Below are 18,889 nucleotides of genomic sequence, written 5' to 3'. Positions count from 1 at the left end.
TGACTCCTGAACAAGACGTTTTATGAAGACACACCATTGGTGGGGTTATCAATGATAGGAACCAAGAATTCATCAATTCCAATACTACGACGTATTTCGGGAAAAGGTGCCAAGCCATCAAAGTGTGGGATGGGGGTACCCAGGATAAGCAGCTCCTTACTAGTTATCTTGTATTCAGACAGATCGAGGAAAATCGTGTGAGTCGTCGCATTGATTCCAACCATGCAATCTTTATGAAGTACATAACTGATTGATGGGACTTCATTCGTTTCCCAATTGATTGTAGCCCGAAAGGTTGATTCATTTGAAGGATTCCATCTCATGTAAATAAGTTCATAAAGTTCACCGTTAAATTCTTGGTCTACATCTAAGCTTAGGCAAATATCCGAAGTTTCTAAAGTTGTAACAAGAATGGGTATTTTTGATCTAATGAGCTCTGATCTAATTTGCCTGAAAATATAGATCTTGGACAGCATTGCATTATTCTCAATCAACATCTCTTTGGAGGTGGATGATTTGAATTTGGGGGTACTAGGGGAAGCTCTACCACGACTTGGGCTACATGTGTAACTCAAAAAACATTGGCTGAGGTAGCTTTTCAAAGACAGGTGTTCCTGAGGTGAGGTTTTAAACTGATCCATTGGTTGAAGTTGGCTTGATGAAGAATTTTGAATTTGTTGGGTTTGCAACATATTGGCAGCAAATGCACTTAATGACCTCATTGCTTTGCAGTAAAAACGTGAATTTCAAGAGCAGTTAGAGGTTATTCACTAATGCCCTTGAAAGAAGAAGACGATGGTGAAGAAGAAGAAGAAGAAGAAGAAAGTACAAACTGTATCAAAATATGATAATTCAAATTTCAATGCACCTTTTCTTTGCAAGAGAGTTTCAAGGAAACGTCTTTCATAAAATACAGATTGAACACCACACCAACACACCAACACACACTATAGTCAATTGACTCACTCATTGGATTGCATACATATCAGCCTGGTCGTTTACTTACCAATCAATACAACAGAGATAAATTGGACTATATTGTGCACCGAAACCAGTACAATTTCTTTATTGAACCTAGTTTGTAGTTGTTGTTGTTCAATTTAAAGACATCATCATTTACACTGGGTCTAATACTTAAAGATATTCATGTAGTTTTATGTATGCAGTTGTATACACTTCTCCTCTCTCTGGCTGGTTTGCTGAAACTTGGGTGTTTGCCATCGGTTGTCATGTGAATGGTTATTTTTGCAAAATGTGCATGGTCACTTTGTACAGCCGTGCACTACGTGTTGTCTACCACTACTCTGCCTTACCCCTCTTTTCCTGTCTTAATATTGACAATCACTCCGTTAGAGTTGCCTGTTTTCTTTCGAAACGTCTTTTTATCGCATGGGACTTGTATTTGGTGGCTTCTTTTCATCACAATGGATTCTCGCGTGCCAAAATATACGCATCTTGGATCGCTCTTTCTTTCTCTCTCTCTCTCTCTCTCTCTCTCTACCCTCTGCCCCTCGGACCGGTTTTAAACCACCCCTTAAGATCAAGAAAAATAAAGAGAGAAAAAAAGAAATAGAATAAAATAAAATATGCACAGACACTGTAATCCACAATTTGCACCAGCAAGTCTCAGCTATTCATGACATCATAAGAAATGGGCTGGAGTGAGTGAGAATAACCAACATGGGTTTCATTTCCGCATTTGCATTGTACTCACTGGGTTCCAAAATTTTTAAAAGACTGACTGACTAGCCAGTCCAGTCATTTTGTTGGAAACAGCGTGCAACGACATCAAGCTGTGAACTTTCTCGACTTGACCATCATCTTTATCTGGGTCTACTTCGTCCTAAAAAACAACGAGTACTTGGTTAAATCCATCACTTGCCCCTCCTGAAACTTTGAATATTCTTGGGGCACAAAAAAATCCCAATAGGGAATATTTTTGTGCCCCTCCCTACTCTCAATAGCCTAGGTAAAATCTTTCCTTTTGTCGCTATCGAATTGGCACACTTGCATCTTGTTGTCAAATCTAACGTTGGTTTTGTTTTTTTGTTGGAGGAATCTTCACTAATATGTGATACCACGGATGCCTTTTTCAATGGAGTGGTTGGTGAAGGTGGTGCAAAGCTAAATTAAACTTTCTTTCAAACAATACACTAAACTGCTTTCTATTTGGTTCTCTAAATTATTTTCTTTGATTAACGTGGCAAAATCATATTCGATACATACATTCTATGACGTCGCAAAATTTTTGACTGGTGATGTAATAAAGCTGAGTTGAGAACTAGTATCAAGCTTAGCGATTCGCTTGCTGGCAAATAGCATCATGCGCTTGATTCGCAATTTTGGTGATCAGAGTATGGATACCAGCGAACCAATACAGGTAATGGTGTCGATTATGTTGTGTGACGTGTTGTTCCAACTCGTGATGAAGTTAGGGATTACTCATTGAACGCACAAACATGATTATCGCTCCTCATTACATCGGATTTCAAAAGCTATTTGCTCAACAATCGTTGCGTTGAAAAGACGTGCTTATTCTCGAAGGAGTAATTTTGAACACAAAGATACAAGTATGAAACAAACACTGGCACAGAGTACTCTTGTTGAAATGCATCATATCACTCTCGTCTCATGAACCATATAGATGAAATTGTGAGTGATAGATCGAAATTTGGCTGGCTAATCTGCTCTAAGCTTGTAATTTCAACCATCCCAATTGGGACAGTTCTGATGTCGTGGTTGAAGGATACCTGCTCATTATAATACTTTGATTGAATTCTGGTAACATTCAATTCAAAGAAAACAAAAAAAGATGCTGGTAACATTTTCTAATTGCTGAGACTTGGCTTTATGATTTGCTTAATTAATCGTTGTGATTATTTGTCTCTGGGTTTCCTGTAAGATGACCTCTTTAGTGTATAAGTAGCTCTTTCGCTGAATCAATTGGTTCTCTTCATGGGGGTAGGGGAAGATAATGTCACCAATACTGAATTTGCAACAATCAAAACGCGACACTATCTTTTTTTTGGACCACCTTGGCAAGCATTAGGCTTAACCTACGATCCTACCCATGATACCTCTTGGAATGTCTACCCCAATGCGGCGGTATATACTAGCTAGTAAATTTAGAGGACTTGCTTACCACCTCCCAAAATTGTGTATTAGCACATCATGAAATAAACTTTAAAGAACACCCAGCCCAAAGCTGATTATAACTACTACCAGAGCCGCTCCTAAAGAAGAGACATAGTTCAAAATTCTCAAAATGGAGGTCTCTTTGGTGTTGGGCGCGATGCTGTATATTTGTCATGAAAGGGAGAGACATAGTGGAAACCCCAATGATTGTCTCCATCTTTCTCTACCTTTAGTGTTCGCAATCTTCGCTACCATTTCACCATCTTTTTCCTTCAAACGCGTTTTGCTTTGATAATTTTCCAGATCAAAACATTGAAAGTAGATAAACTAACAAACATTGAACAAAAGACATCTCAGCCACATACACATACACCGCTCGACTAGAAATAGGAAGACTCGTTTCCTTTTGCTAGACTTTTTTGTTTCAGTCCACTATGTCACTAATACGAAAACGAGTATGTATTTTATTCAAAGAAACAAGCTCTTTCCCATAATGAATCTCCTAACTAACTATTTCCCCTAGGAACTTGTCATCAATGATGAAGACACACATCAAGTTAAGCGACAAGCAACCCCAATCACTTCAACCACAGCCAAGTTGATTGCCAAACTCTATAGTACTCGAGGGGCACCCACCATCAATATTCCCAACCAGTCCACCTGTTTCCTAGGTCGCAGTAAAGCTTGTGATGTAAACTTACAAGGAGCTGACGTTTCCTCCAAGCATTGTCAATTGGATCGCATAACTTCCGAAAGCCAGGACAAGACGCGTGAGTATTTACAATTGACTGATTTGAGTTCAAATGGAGTCTATGTTAATGGTGAAAAGATGGATCGTGGTTCCAGTGTTGTTTTGAAAACGGGGGATAAATTACAATTTGCAAAGACTGGGGGTATATATATCTTTCGATATACTTTTGATATCATCAATAATGACCCATCGGCATCATCGTCATCATCACCACAAGAGGTTCCATCCGTTGATGCGCTGCTGGGTGTCAAAAAGTCATTTAAGAGTTCATTTTTTGATGATTACATTCTTGGCAAACAATTGGGTACGGGCCACTATGCCATTGTTCGTGAAGCCAAAAACAAACAGACGGGCCAAACAGTAGCAGTTAAGATTTTCCACCCAAACAAGACCAACTCTGCAGCACAAGATGCCAAACTACAACAAGAAATGAATTTACTTCTTTCGATAAATCATCCCAATATTGTTCAATTTGTTGGGCATTATATCGAACCAAACAGTAAAAACTCGGTCAATACCTATTTGGTGTTGGAAAAAGTCAATAATGGTGAATTATTTCAACGTATAGTAAACAAACAAAGACTACGAAGTGATGAAACAAGAGCCATTTTTAAGCAATTATTGAGTGGATTGAAATATTTACATGATAATAATATAATTCATCGTGACATCAAGCCGGAAAACATCTTGTTGGATATAACGAGGCGTAGTGACATTAGTCATGGTCAACAGAACCAACTAGAAGAAAAACAAACGGGGCCCTGGGATCCTGATGAACTTGATTTACGTGTGAAAATTGCCGATTTCGGACTAGCTAAATTCATTGGCGAGTTGAAATTCACAAACACATTGTGTGGTACCCCAGCATATGTAGCTCCCGAGATTTTGAAATATGATCGCAATTATTCAACAAAGGTTGATCTTTGGTCAAGTGGCGTGTTGTTGTACGTATGTTTAAGTGGATTTCCGCCATTTAGTGATGAATTGGCACCACCAAACATGAAGGAGCAAATCTTGAGTGGGAAGTATGCGTTTTATTCACCATATTTTGATGAAGTTGATGATGTTGTTTTGGACTTGATTACGAAATTGTTGAAGGTTGATCCTGAAGAACGGTTTGATGTTGAACAAGCATTGAATCATGAATGGTTTCAGGACTAGGGAAGCCAAGAGATAAGAGCCCTTTGTTTATATATTTTGTTGTAACAATTCAAACTCTTGTTTCCGACCTTGGAAAAATGACGCCAATAACGAATCATTTACTTGGAAACTCTCCTTCATTGAGTCAGGCACTTTCTTCAGAGCACCTTTCTTGACATCACTTATTTTTCGACGCAACTCATTTAAATTCCGCAACACTTTATCTGCCGCGGCCCATTGCTTCATTTTGATATAACAATCAAACTGACCAATCAAACAAAGCAAATCCCGATTGGCTTCTACACCCAATTTAAACCATTCAATAGCAATTTCATAATTGTTAAACTTGTTCATTTCCAAAAACCCCAAACTGGCAAAACTTTCCAACAAAGATTTCAGAGCACTAATTTCCATAAAATATTTAGCGACTCGTGGGTTGGTATCAAGGTACAATTGTCCCAAGTAGTAATGGGCTTTAGTTGAATACAAATCCAAGTCAGTTAATGCAATACAATTTTGAAAAAATTTCTTGGCCAAAGGTAGGTCTTGTACTGGTGGTGGTTGTGAAAAGTAATAATAGCCCAAGTTGTAATAAACATGACCTGCTTCAATAGTATCATCTTCCAATGCCAAAAATTGTTGCCAATAATCAACAGCAGTAGCAAACACTTTTTTCTCAAACGCCAAATCACCCGCCATTTTGAACACCAAAGGATGTTTCAATTGTGTCAACTCTGTGATCAATTTATTAGCATGGGCTAAATCTTCCTTGGCAGCTTTATCAACAACCAATTCCCCCCTAACATTTTCCCTCACTTTTTCAAACGCAAGCATCGTTATTGCATCCAAATCACCTCGTTCAGCAGCTTGCTCCACTAACTCATTCTCTAGATCAAGTAAATTCTTATTGACTGATTGGGTTACTGATCGAATACTAGTCAAGAGTTTTCTAAAAACCATCAAATCCAGTGGTTTAACTGTATTGGGGATGGTAATTTTGGATGGTTGTGATAAATTATTGTAAATGTTTGTTAAAATGGGCATCATTCGCGAGTAGGTGATGGGGGAGTCATTGTCGAAAAGGATTCGATTAATGGTACGTTTTGAAGGTAGGATCGACAGTAGTTCTGGTCTAGTCTTGGTGGTAGACGTGCTAGCCAATCGAATAAAGCGTAGCATTGTGGGTATGGGAGTGAGAGCTAGGGTTTAGGCGGTAGGTGTGTGAGGTGCTACTGATTTGGCACATTTTCAATGTCGTTAAAATTTCTCACGAGCTTTGACAATGCGACATCAACCCAAACTACATGAAAAAACAAAAACGTATATGTCTCTTCTAACAATACGCAAAAATTAAATATTATGAAAAAGAAAGTTAGTTCAGTCAACTAAAAAGATAAAATACAAATAAAGCTCTAAAAACCCCCAAAACAGAATGAAGTAAACACAAATGGATCTCTTTCTTTTGGTGATACTAAAGAAATGAATGGATGATGTTAAAAAGAAAAACGAAAAAAAAAAGAAAAAAAAAGAAACAAAAAACAATGGAAACTGTATCGAGTAAATGGCGCAACAAATGGGTGTTTGTTTGGGCCTCCACGTTGTGTAAATCGAGTGATGGTGAATAAGATTCCCTCTTCTCTTTTTTTCTCTTTTGTCTCTAAAATGTTGAATTATAAAATATAATGTGCAGCTTAAGCAGTTGAAGCAGTATGAGGAAAACAAAGCTTTTCCTGTCCATTTTGTTGAAATTGGAATTGAAGTTGTAAATGTTGAATTGTAAATGTTGAATTATATAGTTATTGGGTTTGGAAGCCCCCTTTCCCTCTTCGTAATGACTCACCACTCAAAAATCAATGAAATCAATATTTGATGATTGAAAATCACCATTCCCACCAACTAAATCAATTGGATCAAAGTCATTGTTATTGTTATTATTATTGTTCAAATATGGTATATTGTCCGATACACCAACCACAAAATCATTAATTTGATGACTAGAGCCATGTACGTATGCATTTGTAACATCATTGCTACCTACACCACTGAAAAGTGCATGATTATGATGATCACTGGAAAATGACAATACATCTTCGGGTGAAGTCGTAGGCTTGATGTGTGTGAGATTCAATGGATCTAATTTGTTGTTGTTGTTGGTGTTGGTGTTGGCGTTATTGAAATTACCAAACGATTGTAGTGATTGTGGTGTGTCAGCTTGATAAAATTGATTAGATGTGGTTGAAAAGGGCAGTCCATTGAATGTAGTTGTTGCAGTAGCCGTTGCAGAACTAGGAACAGACAAGTTGTTAGGGGCATAGTTGTTGGAAGTGTCGTTACGGTTACTGTTGTTTGTGTCAATATTCAACGTTAGTGATGACAAATCATTGGGACACATTGAGTTAGGATTCTGTCCATTGAATGTAATGCCAAGGTCAAATGAGTGGTGTTTCAATGAAGCCAAGGATTCAGGTGGGATAGACGTAATAAATTGGGAATTGGTGATATCAGTAGTGGCAGCAGCAGTTGAAGCATGTGGTGTGTTATTGGTAGTCGCGTTGTTGTTGTTGTTGTTGGTTAATCCCACTATGCTTTGACTTATATAAGAACTAAGATAATTAAGAGCAATCTTGGATCCAACAAGTACATGAGGTACATCTGAATTACCCTCATCTTGTTCCTCTGACTCATCATCTTCTCCTTCTTCTCCAGTTGCAGTAGTTGTCTCAAAGTCTTTAAATTTATACTCCTTGTCAACGGTACTGGAGTAAGCTCGACTGACTTGTTGTCCTTCACTAAAATCATCACATATAGACCATTGATTGGTTGATGAATTCAATCCATTGAAGAAATACACTGAAAATTTAGGTTGATGACATAAGTGAATCTTTAATTCATTACTATCACAAACATCATTTCCTCCATTGTCACTATGTTGAACCAAGTTATCATGTAGTGAACAATGAGAAATGGCACTCAAGGGGTAAAAAATCCGAAATAAAATCTTGGAATCATTGGCATGGGCCAGAAAAAAGTAGTTTAATTCGTGGTTTTTCCTTGAAAGTAAAACCAACAAGTCAACTTGTTGCATAACATTGTTTAAATTGAATGGTGATAGGTTGATCAAATTGTTTTGAAGCAACAGTTGTTTATGAATACCACTTTTAATCCTTTGCCATGATCCAACTGATAATGAAGTACAATCAATAAATGAGTACTTGTCATTGATTTCTATGGGTACATGTTTTTGGATAAAATCAAATGTAGTATGGTGTGAAGCCAAGTGTTTGCCGAATGAACTAGAATCAGTCACTGTCGTTGGTGCAGTAGATAAAGAAGACGTAGTGGATGAAGATGATGAGGATGAAGATGATGCAGATGATACTGATGATTGTGCTTGTCTTAAACTTCTTTCATGCTTCTTTTGTTTAGCTCTTCTATTTTGAAACCATATTCTCACTGCTTTTTCATTCATTTGTGCTTGTTGACTAATAAACTTTCTACGATCAGGACTGGGGCTAGGGTTTTTCTCAAATTCCAGTATTAGGAAATTTAATACTTCACCAGTGGCTCTTATACGTTTTTGTGGTGGATTAATGGTGGTTGATGTATTGACTATAGTGGCAGTGGGGGAAGTGGTTGATATACTGCCATTGGCATTAATATTGAAACTGAAATTGCTTCTAGGGGTTATAGTTGTTTCTGACATGATAAATTATGACAATGCTATAGATGGGTAACGGAGAATGACTTGGAAACTTCCCTAGTAGTGTAGTATTAGTGGCAACTTATTTTGTTTTGTAAATGTTTATGATAAAACAAGCGTGTAAAGTTATTTCAATATAAAGTAATAGGATAGTCCTGCTTTAGTTTTGGGCTTGGGGGAAAGATTCGTTTTGTATTTTGTATCCCTCGGGCTAAATTTTTGTCAATGATCTTTTTTGTCCTATTGGATGGAGAATAAAAGCGAAAAAAAAAAAAAATTAAGATGCAAATAGGATGATGCTTCTTATAGCTAAGCTTTGAGTGTTTTTTTTGGTAAGTAAAAAGATGTTATAAAGATATAAGTGTTGTGGATTAAATATGAGCCATTTAGAGTGAAAGATATCCAAATGAGTTGAGAGATGGTGAAAAAAAGGGGATTTAGCGTCTACTTTTATAAAATATACAAGATGAAAAATTTTTGTAACATTAAAATTCCTTTTTTATTTTTTTTGATGCTTTTTCTCTTTCTGTTTCTGTCTCTGTCTCTGTTTCTTTTCCTTCTGTGTCATATGTTACTAGAACAATGTAAACTTAAGTAAGTGACTAAACTCAGTTTGTGGGATCATCATCATAAACATATTAGACACTTTTACGAATCAAAAAAAATAAAAAAAACAAAATAGGCTGAGATACCGAAAATGCAATTACACAAAACTCTTGTGATTGGATTTGTGTAATCTTCACAGCAGTTGGTTCTCAAATCATATGCAGATTGAAAAAGTAAAAAAAAAAACAACTTTATTTTAGAGTTTTATATTACACAAAAGTACAAAAGGTTAGAGTCGTAGTATCCCCGGTATTACACAAAACAACCAATTGAATAGAAGAGACGACATTTTACTCTTTTTTTGACGACTTTTTTTTTTTTTGAGTTTATCCTTTTCCCGTAGATATTTCACACGAAGTACATCTACAAATCTATAAAAGTAGTTTAGTCTTGCTTTCTTTATACTCTTCAGTCGTGTGTTACTGTTGTTATTGTTAACTTAGTTATAGTCAGTTAAGACCAACAACAAAGTAGTGCAATGTTACGAAATCTAAGTTATTGAAAGAACAATAAACAGAGGCTTTACTTGGATAACAATAAACAACTATATACATATATATGTCAACCAATGGGAAAGATGTTGAATGTAATGTGTAATATAATACTAACTACTACTCACCACTACAATCAGTTACTGTTACCAGGTTCAAAGCGGCATGTGTTCAAAAAGTCATGTGAGCAACCAGTTATCATATACACATACCCTCACTCTCTTATACAACAGTGGCAACTGAAAAGCTAAAGATCAACTTTCTCACTACAGTACAAACCACCATACGCAATATAGGTTGTTTTTCTATATGTGTGTGTGTGTACATCTCTATTGTTCTTACAATATGTATTATGCAAGAATGTGCCTCACTGAACAACAACCATAGCACTTAAAACTAAAGAAAAGAAACGATAAAGTAGTAGGGATAGAGGTAGAGTAGTAAGAAAGAAGGGATTTACACTCACAGGCTCAATGACGTAGGGGGACGGGGGGGGGGGGGGTATGCATCCCTGTTTGAATTTTGTAGTTTTTTTGCTTATGCAGGCTCAGTAGATGTTGTTCGATTGAGCTACGGGGGGTATTCATGGGTATTCATACTCTTCCAACTTACAGATGTTGCTTGATTCGCATCGTATTACTCTCAACCAATATAATATAGTGTATGAGTATCTTCTTTCCAGGCGTGTGTGTGTGTATTTAGCCTACAATTGCAACTTGTACAATTCACTTTCTAGAGTTGTATCAGAAAAAGGAAGCCAAGAAAAAATTGGTATGGGTTTTCTAAAAAAAAAAAAACAAAACTTTAAAAATAGGAACAACTTTTATGTACGGCACAAGGGAAATAAACATTGCATTATACCCCCCTCAACGAGTTCTAATTTCACCCCCTCAGTCCTTTTTTTCTGGTTTGACTTCAGCTTCATTCCCTATTCATAGAATAACGATGTTATCATTGACGCACATACTACAAAATCTCATCTTTCACTTCTTTTCTTTGCTGGCTAAATGTCAAAAAAAAAACTAGTCTGCTGTCTATTGTCTTATTTTCTTTTTATTATATTTTTTTGTTGAGTGAAATTTTTGACACGACACTACCCATATTGTGTAGCTCTTTGAAACTTTACTTCTTTGTAGACGACATTTTACACAAAACTAACATTAGCTGATACTTTTTTGGTTTCATAGTACAAAAGGGGGGAAAGGAACAATAAACGATAAAAAGTAAAACAATATCGTCTGCTATTGTTATTTACACCCCCTACTTCTTCTCCCATTGTTGTTTTTCACCCTCGGTTTCTACGTTTATTGCGTTGTAGCGTAATGTAGTGTAGCGTAATGTAGTGTAGTGTAGTGCATTGTGTTACTCTTACTGTTTAACGCGCACACATACACACACACACACACACACATACACACACACATACACAAGATTGTATCTTTGTAAAACAAAGTGCTTGTAACCAAAAGTTTGTTAGTAATCCCTTACTTTCCACACCAACCATCTTTTTATCCTTTTTTACGCAAGTAAGTAAGTAGGTTTGTAAAAAAATCTAATCATGCGATTCCGGATAAATCCTGTCCCCTTTCCGTTTTTAATAATTGTGATGATGCAAAAGTCAAAATACTGTGAAGTAAAAAGAAAAAAGAATACAAAGTATCAAGTATCAACACTTAAAAAAAAAAAAGAAGAATCCTTTTCTTTTTCCTTTTTCTGCTTTTAACCGCAGTACCTATTTTTCGTCTTTTTTTTTTTATATATGTCGTCCTGTGTCTTAAAGGGAAGTGTTATGACATGGAATGTTGTTTCTCTTTTGTTTGTATTTTATGTCGTGACATTAAACAATAGGACATTGAACAGATGTAAAGTAACAAAAAGTAACAATAGAAAAAGCCCTTGTTTTTTTTTTTTTTAACAAATACGGTAGGAGCAATGGTTAGGAACTATTGGTTAATCACTCAAAAAGGCGGATGAGAGAGAGGCGAAAACAAAATAAAAATTCAATTAGACGATCAATAATCAATCAGTTCGTAAGTTCCCCCTCCCCTTTCCCTATCCTCAAGGCGTCATGGTTATATTAAAATCAGATGATTAACTCCAGCGACTCTTTGCTCCTTCTCTCGTTCTCTTTTACTTGTAGCAATCTCGTCTTGAAGGAATCTTTTTCGGAAAGATTGTGTTTGTCGTCAAAATTCTTCAACAATAGAGAGATACATGTAAGTCTTGGGTCTGGATCCAGAATCATAAAACAAATCATACAATTTCCATTTTTATCCGGGGTTATTCAATAGTACCGCTATTACCACCTCCCCCTCTCCTTCTCTCATTAAATGTACTTGTTTCTAACTCCGTTTAATTCTCAAAAAGATTGCTTCCATAGATTTTTATTGTATAAACCATGTTTAGGAAATAGTGCAGAGACGGGTACTTTTTGTTTTTATCCGGTGAAAAAGAACAAAAGAAACCGTAAACAGCTTCAACTTCAACAACAATTCAACCGAGCGAGAGCACTAACAAAGACAATAAGCTGACAGTAGGGAATTCTTCTATTGAAAACGTTTTGTTTATTATTTCTTCTTTTGCCGTATCTACATACATTTCTAGAACAAGTAGGGACAGAAAGTGTATATGTAAGAGCTAGACTGTGGGGGGACTAACATTTCGTTTGTCTTATCTTTAGACTGTGTGTAATCAAGACATATGTAGGTACAAGTCCATGTGATGCGCTCTGCAGCTTCTACAAGTGCATGAAACAAGCGTTTAGTTTGGAATATTTCTTGGGTGTTTGAAGCGATACAGCTGTAGAAGCAAATTTGTCATTTGTACACTACTATTGGCTTACAAAGGAAAATGAACTTTGTGCAATTGTATGCTGCCTTTGTTTTTTTTTTTTTTTTTGGTCTTGTTCAGTGTGATTGTTGTTATATCGTAATGCTCGCATTAAATCAAAGTCTTTGTACCAACACACTGGCTTGGATCTGTCTTGTCTTTTATTGTTCTGTTTTGTTTTGTTTTTACACCCCCCTGGACGCCCTGTTGTAGATCTTAATCCTATCCCTCTCCCTCCTTTGTAAAGCACAATGCCTAGCACATATAGCATGGCAGTCAGTCACCCAACCCAATGTCAATTACAATAAAACATATATGTGAGTGCCTTTTCTGCATCAATAGTAGAAAGCCCTATGACTTGTAACTGTCACACACACACACACACACAAGTTAACGGAGATAACTTTAATCCGCTGTTTCTTTTACACCCCCCTGCCATTTTTGGTGGTCTTCTTCATTTTATACAAGTCGATTCTTTTCCACTAAGGAGTTAAGAAAATAAATAAATAAATAAAAAAAAGCAAGAGCATTAAGTTTAGACATAGCACGAAACAAAAAATGTCTCTTTGTATTTTCTTTGGCAAGTCCTTTCAAATGCACCTGAGGTAGATTTAACCGTAGATACATAACATTAAAAAAGCAAAGTAGCACTAAACAAAGGGCAACCCAGCATCTAAGCACAAACAAATTAAAGAGCATCAGTTTGTTGACCTCGGCAATCGATCATCTCATAACAATAGAACAAATGCAAAAAAAAAAAAAACATAAGCCAATTGCCGGTAGTGTAAAAGTAACAAACAATATACGACAAGCAAGCATGCAAGCAATCGCCCTATATTTCACCACCTTTTTCAATTGAAGCCCTTTTTTACTCGTCTCGTATACAGCAACTGTTCTTCATAAACAGTTGTTGTTGCATATATCTGATGTTACTGCCTTTGGTCACAGGCCCATTAGGTCTAAGGCGAGCAATTCTGGTTACACAAAGTGACGGAAAACGATGTTCAGTTTCTTAAAACAGTAAATAAAATAATATATCCCTTTCCTTTCCTTTCAACGGTTTCAAAGAACACTCCCGACTCAACAGTCACTATAAGAACAATACATAGCAAGCAGTAGCGGCGGTTAAAAACGGTCGGATAAATACTTTACAATGACATATAGAAGTGAAGAATGCTCCAAACATTTGATTTGTTTTTCATCATGAAGAGTTAAAAAAAATATATATATAAAAAATTTTTATCTCTATTTTCAGTTAAGACTCGCGTGCTGTTTTATCAAAATTGATCAAACCAATCATGAATCCTTTAGTTACTAATTATACAAAGTCAAACTGGACAAAAGCAAACTGACCATCTACTCGTCGGACAAGTCTCAACCTCGAGTTACTCAACTGATAATTCACAACTCATTGTAAGCCGAGGTAGTAGTGCAACATCTTACGAAATTGTAGATCTTTCCCTTCACATGTGATATTGCACCATACCGTACACAAACTTTAAAACTTTAACTTTGTCTCTGTCTCTCACTCACTCTCTTTTTCCCGCCGCTTAATGTTTCACTTGACAAGTACAACGCGTGTATATCTACATAGCTTCCCTTGTTATTATGACTCAGGCAAGCATTGTCACACAAATTTTGAATCTGAGACACTATGTTTCAGCACAAATAAAGATTCAAATAGCACACATCGGTGGGAATGCCTAATATCATTTTTGCGTTTTGTGTGTTTGTTATTATTTTCAACCAAAACGGGTCATCAATGCTGAATCTTTTCTGAAGGTTTTACTGCATGTGTTGAACTAAGATTAGCAATTACACAAGGGGAAGAAACAACCGATTTGTGTTGTGCTCCTATAGCTGTGCATGCACTGAGTGGAGGGGATAGATAGATACGGATCCCCCAAAAAAAACTAGTGTCTGCCACAAACTCGTTTAGATTGATGAGCACACAATGAGGAAGACCCACCCACACGTGCGTATCAGGATTTATATTCTTTTCATCTTTCCCGAGGAAAAGAACAAATCGAATGAAGAAACGTATACTCTCGTTGAGCTGCTATTAAAATGCAAAGCGCAAATGATGGGAATAAAAATATAATCATCAGGTACAAGCACACGTGCGTTTGCACATGCCCACTACTACCATCCTAAGGCATGCACCATCTAACCCCTACGTAATCAACTCACATATACGTATTCAAACTTACACATACGTAATCAACAATGTTTATTTGAGCCCTAGAAATAAATGGGACGAGTTTATATTTCGGTAAGCACCGGTAAAAGTTTCTTTTAAGATTTTCATCACCATGAAATAGAAAAACAATGGAACCCATACAAGTTATAGAATCGTTTCATAATTTTTCAAATGAAGAAACCAAGTTACACTAAAAGCAAGCTTAGCTAACTAAAAATAGAGCCACAAACTCACAACTATTCCCTTCATCGTTTGTCTATCGGCTTATATGTTTTTGTGTAGCTATGTTGACAATTTTGTAATCTGTTACACAAACACGAATGGTTACAAAAGCTGAGAGGTGTACGACATTTTGGAATAATCTACCAAAAGTGCATTGAAAAGGACTAAATATAGAGCATATATCTTGATGTTATGAAAATAGACACATATTTGTGTCTTCCCTAATGTCCTCAACAAAGCACAAGACAGAGTCCAAAAAAAAGTCAAGCTAATTTTGCAGAAAAACTGTTGCAAATAAGACACTTTCAACAACACCTAACCAAGTTTATCTAGTGGGATTGAAATCTCTATCCGACCAAGTTACAACGCAAGAAGGGGATTACTACTTGATTCTTGTCACTTAACCAGACCTCCCCCAAGCAAATGAAAGGCGGGATGAAATTCCTAATTTCCAAGCATTGCCCCCCCCCCCCCCTGTTAAGTTTTTCAACTCTATTGTTCTTGATATAACCAAAGCAAAACTAAAAACTTTGTTAAAACACTGGAATTCCACCTCTGAATTCCATTCTTTCGGGGAGATTCTATAAGCCCCCCTTCTTCCCCTACTCCAATCCAGTTGGAATTGTAACAATAAGATCTATGAACAATAAGGGCCAAGGATGGAACTCCATTTTCTTTCATCCAACGACGACAAAATTTAGATCAGGTTTTCAAAATCGAACCCTGATTTCAATTGGATTCGCAGCATTTCTAATTGCTTCTGTTTGCTTAGTGGACACTTGACTACGTGAAATTTCTCAAAGCAATAGAGCTTTTTTCACGCTTCTATTTACAAGGCTCATAACCGGAGAAGAATTGACGAGAAAAAAAATGAAAGCTGCGTCGGAGTTAACATCGATTTCTTTTCTGGAGTCCTTGCATTGTTGTTTGTGGATTAAACATGGTTTGCTTCATGTATGCTATTTGCACCCCCCCCCCCCCCGTGATTTACATTTCAGATGTCAAAAGTATACGTCACAAGACAGATCACGAAAGTTCTTTGTCCGCTATTATTTACTCTCTACTATAAACAAGGCCAAATCTATTTACACCCCTTCTTTTATCACACTCTAGTTTTGACTTTTTGTAAAGGTGGTTTATGCAGGGTGGAGTTGGCATTTTCTCCATAATCCAAATCAGCACCTACTGAGGTAAAATTGCAATTACGTCTTTCAGGAGTCACATTCAATCTATTCAAAATCTGTGCTGACAAAGTTGGCATTACTGGTTGGATCAATATCGACAGAATACGCATTGTTTCTGCACATAGGTAAACAAAGTAGTTCACCAAAACCTCATATGCAATTGCTGTCTCTCCATTTATTTTTGACTCTTTAATTGCTGACACATACAACCATGGTTCAGCGACTTGAAACAATTGGTTAGCTTGATTGATAATCTTCCACCACACTTGTATTGCTCGTATATAATCAAAGGCAGTAAACTTTGCATCCATTTCCTTGTAAGCATCGTTTAGATTCTCTTGTAATTCCCTAGACAATTGTATTACCAAGTCAACATTTTCCTTCTTCAAACTATACCGACTTATCAATTCATCAATGCCCTCATACACCCCACCATCTTTCGCCTGCGTCACTGCTGCCTCAATATCAAACAGCTTACCCCCAATCCTCGAAATCAAATTGCAATATTTTCCCACAAGTGCATCCCTACTTCTTTGCAACAAAGCTTCACTAAATTTACAATCATCATCGATATTAGAATTCTCCGTCAAAAAGAACCTTACGGGATCAACACCATAATATTCACTCAATTCCATTGGATCAACAACATTTCCCAAACTCTTGCTCATTTTAAAACCTTCACATAACCAATGTGAGTGGACAATCACTTGCTTCGGCAATTCAATTCCGGCAGCCATCAAGAAAATGGGCCAATATATGCAATGAAATCGTATAATATCTTTACCAATAACATGTGTTGCTGGCCATGGGTTGCGCTCAGGGGTGATGAATCTATTTCCCTCTTGTTCGAACCCTTTGGGGAACCCAGTGGCAGTAAGGTAGTTTAATAACGCATCAAACCAAACGTAAATCTTTTGCGATGAATCATGAGGGACATCAATCCCCCAAATCAACCTTGAAGATGGTCGAGACACTGAAAGATCAGGAAGTGGAGTGGTTACCAATTCATTGAGGATAAATTTATATCGATGTTGGGGCTGAATGAAATGAGGATTCTGTTTTAAATACTCAATCAAATCAGCTTGGAATGATGAAAGTTTGAAAAAATAATTGGTCTCCGTTTCATACACAACTTCATTCCTCGTCTCTGATGATATTTTAATCACTTTACCATCTTTTTCAACTTCTTCAATACTTGATTCAGGATAAAAAGTCTCATCGCTGATGCAATACCATCCACTATGCGTTCCTTTATAAATGTATCCCTTTTCCATCATCAAGTTCCAAAAATACTGTGCCACTTCAACATGGTCCAAATCAGTAGTTCGAATAAATCGATCATACTCAATATTCAATTGTGAAGCTAACGATTTGAAGTTGTTGGATACTTTATCAACCAATTCTTTTGGCTCAACACCGAGCTTCTCAGCCGTATTTTGAATCTTTAGCCCATGCTCATCAGTACCAGTCAACATATAGGCCAGTTTCGTTGGGTTTAATTTCTCCCATCGCGTCCTCGTATCGGCAATCAACATGGAGTATAAATGTCCAATATGTGGTGCCGCATTGACGTAGAAAATTGGTGTCGTTGTGTAAAAGGGGTTGGACAGGGCCCACCGTTTGAATAACAAGGGGCATCTTAGGTTTAAGCTTCGTAGTTTCATTTTGAATTCTTCGTTTGGGTGGGCTAAATCATAGCATGTGCGGTGTGGTTCTTGATTTTCTGTTGATGTAACCACGCGATTCTTGAAAATGAGAGGCATCACAGCTATCATCAAGAAACTACGTCAATAAATAGTATTACATACATTACCTCCTCCTACATGTTTTAATTCATACTTCTGTCTTTTCAACAAATATAGCCATGAGTGCAAACACTGTGTAAAACATGCACAATGGATACGCAATCAAAGGTCTAACATTGTGCAATTTCAACACCGAAACAAAGAATCCACTAGCTGAATATGTACACCACAACACGGCAATTGTACTAAGAATGTAGCCCACCAAGTTATCCAAGTTTGTAACGACTCCAACAACACTAATCAACACTAATGGTAGTAAACAATATCCAATGACAGATGCTGAACGACTAAGATCGATTTGAGTATCATTACTCATAAACTTGAACAAATAGTGTAAACTGATGGTCCCAAACAACCCAACACCGTATATATACCCAAATTGCACTTTTCCTGCCAATAGAAGCAAAGTACCAAACAATAGCACAAACAAAATAGGACCAGCTAGATCGGAATCGGCCATAATATCACTTGGTATATCCTTCATCAATGGATTCAACACCACAAGCGTCTTTGATTTGATGTGCAGAAAATTTATTCCCAATTCTTCAAGTAATGGGGGTTCACCAGGGTATCCCAGAGTGCCAAATGCTGCAAGTAGTCCTGGAGTCAATTCGCCACCACCCATTACACCACTTACATCATTGTTGAATCCCATATCCATGGAGCCCATGCTGTTGACTGGAATATTCGGTTGTGTTTGTTGGTAAGAATAGTTAGATTGGTAGAACTGCATGTTCTGGGGATTGTTCACCTGTTGTTGATAGTAAGCCATATTTGAAGTATTTATAGGGGTAGATGTGTCTTGATTGAGTCGTAATACGAGGCG

The 18,889-nt window shown here is 36.9% G+C and overlaps 6 protein-coding genes across 6 annotated transcripts; 1 reads left to right on the top strand and 5 right to left on the bottom strand. All coding sequences in view use genetic code 12, as the record gives it.

The window, feature by feature from the left end:
• Positions 1-20: 20 nt before the first annotated feature.
• CPAR2_502730 (uncharacterized protein) lies at positions 21-722 on the bottom strand (the record flags this gene model as incomplete). The annotated part of the gene is made up of 1 exon (XM_036810702.1): positions 21-722. One exon carries the CDS (start codon positions 720-722, stop codon positions 21-23), a length of 702 nt encoding a protein of 233 aa, XP_036667212.1.
• Positions 723-3,569: 2,847 nt separating this feature from the next.
• On the top strand, positions 3,570-5,047 carry DUN1 (serine/threonine protein kinase; the record flags this gene model as incomplete). The annotated part of the gene is made up of 2 exons (XM_036810700.1): positions 3,570-3,590; positions 3,659-5,047. 2 exons carry the CDS (start codon positions 3,570-3,572, stop codon positions 5,045-5,047), a joined length of 1,410 nt encoding a protein of 469 aa, XP_036667211.1.
• A 27-nt stretch (positions 5,048-5,074) lies between these two features.
• CPAR2_502710 (uncharacterized protein) lies at positions 5,075-6,205 on the bottom strand (the record flags this gene model as incomplete). Its single annotated transcript, XM_036810699.1, has 1 exon — positions 5,075-6,205. One exon carries the CDS (start codon positions 6,203-6,205, stop codon positions 5,075-5,077), a length of 1,131 nt encoding a protein of 376 aa, XP_036667210.1.
• Positions 6,206-6,869: 664 nt separating this feature from the next.
• Positions 6,870-8,729, bottom strand: GRF10 (Grf10p; the record flags this gene model as incomplete). The annotated part of the gene is made up of 1 exon (XM_036810698.1): positions 6,870-8,729. The coding sequence occupies one exon, from the start codon at positions 8,727-8,729 to the stop codon at positions 6,870-6,872; it is 1,860 nt and encodes a 619-aa protein (XP_036667209.1).
• A 7,447-nt stretch (positions 8,730-16,176) lies between these two features.
• On the bottom strand, positions 16,177-17,922 carry MSM1 (methionine--tRNA ligase; the record flags this gene model as incomplete). Its single annotated transcript, XM_036810697.1, has 1 exon — positions 16,177-17,922. One exon carries the CDS (start codon positions 17,920-17,922, stop codon positions 16,177-16,179), a length of 1,746 nt encoding a protein of 581 aa, XP_036667208.1.
• Positions 17,923-18,091: 169 nt separating this feature from the next.
• Positions 18,092-18,835, bottom strand: TIP1 (transporter; the record flags this gene model as incomplete). The annotated part of the gene is made up of 1 exon (XM_036810696.1): positions 18,092-18,835. The coding sequence occupies one exon, from the start codon at positions 18,833-18,835 to the stop codon at positions 18,092-18,094; it is 744 nt and encodes a 247-aa protein (XP_036667207.1).
• Positions 18,836-18,889: the final 54 nt, after the last annotated feature.

This window comes from Candida parapsilosis, contig 006139 (genome assembly GCF_000182765.1).
Source record: "Candida parapsilosis strain CDC317 annotated contig 006139".
Lineage (NCBI taxonomy): Eukaryota > Fungi > Ascomycota > Pichiomycetes > Serinales > Debaryomycetaceae > Lodderomyces > Lodderomyces parapsilosis.
The sequence above is the reverse complement of the archived record's forward strand: the minus strand, read 5'-3'. Positions and strand labels throughout refer to the sequence as shown.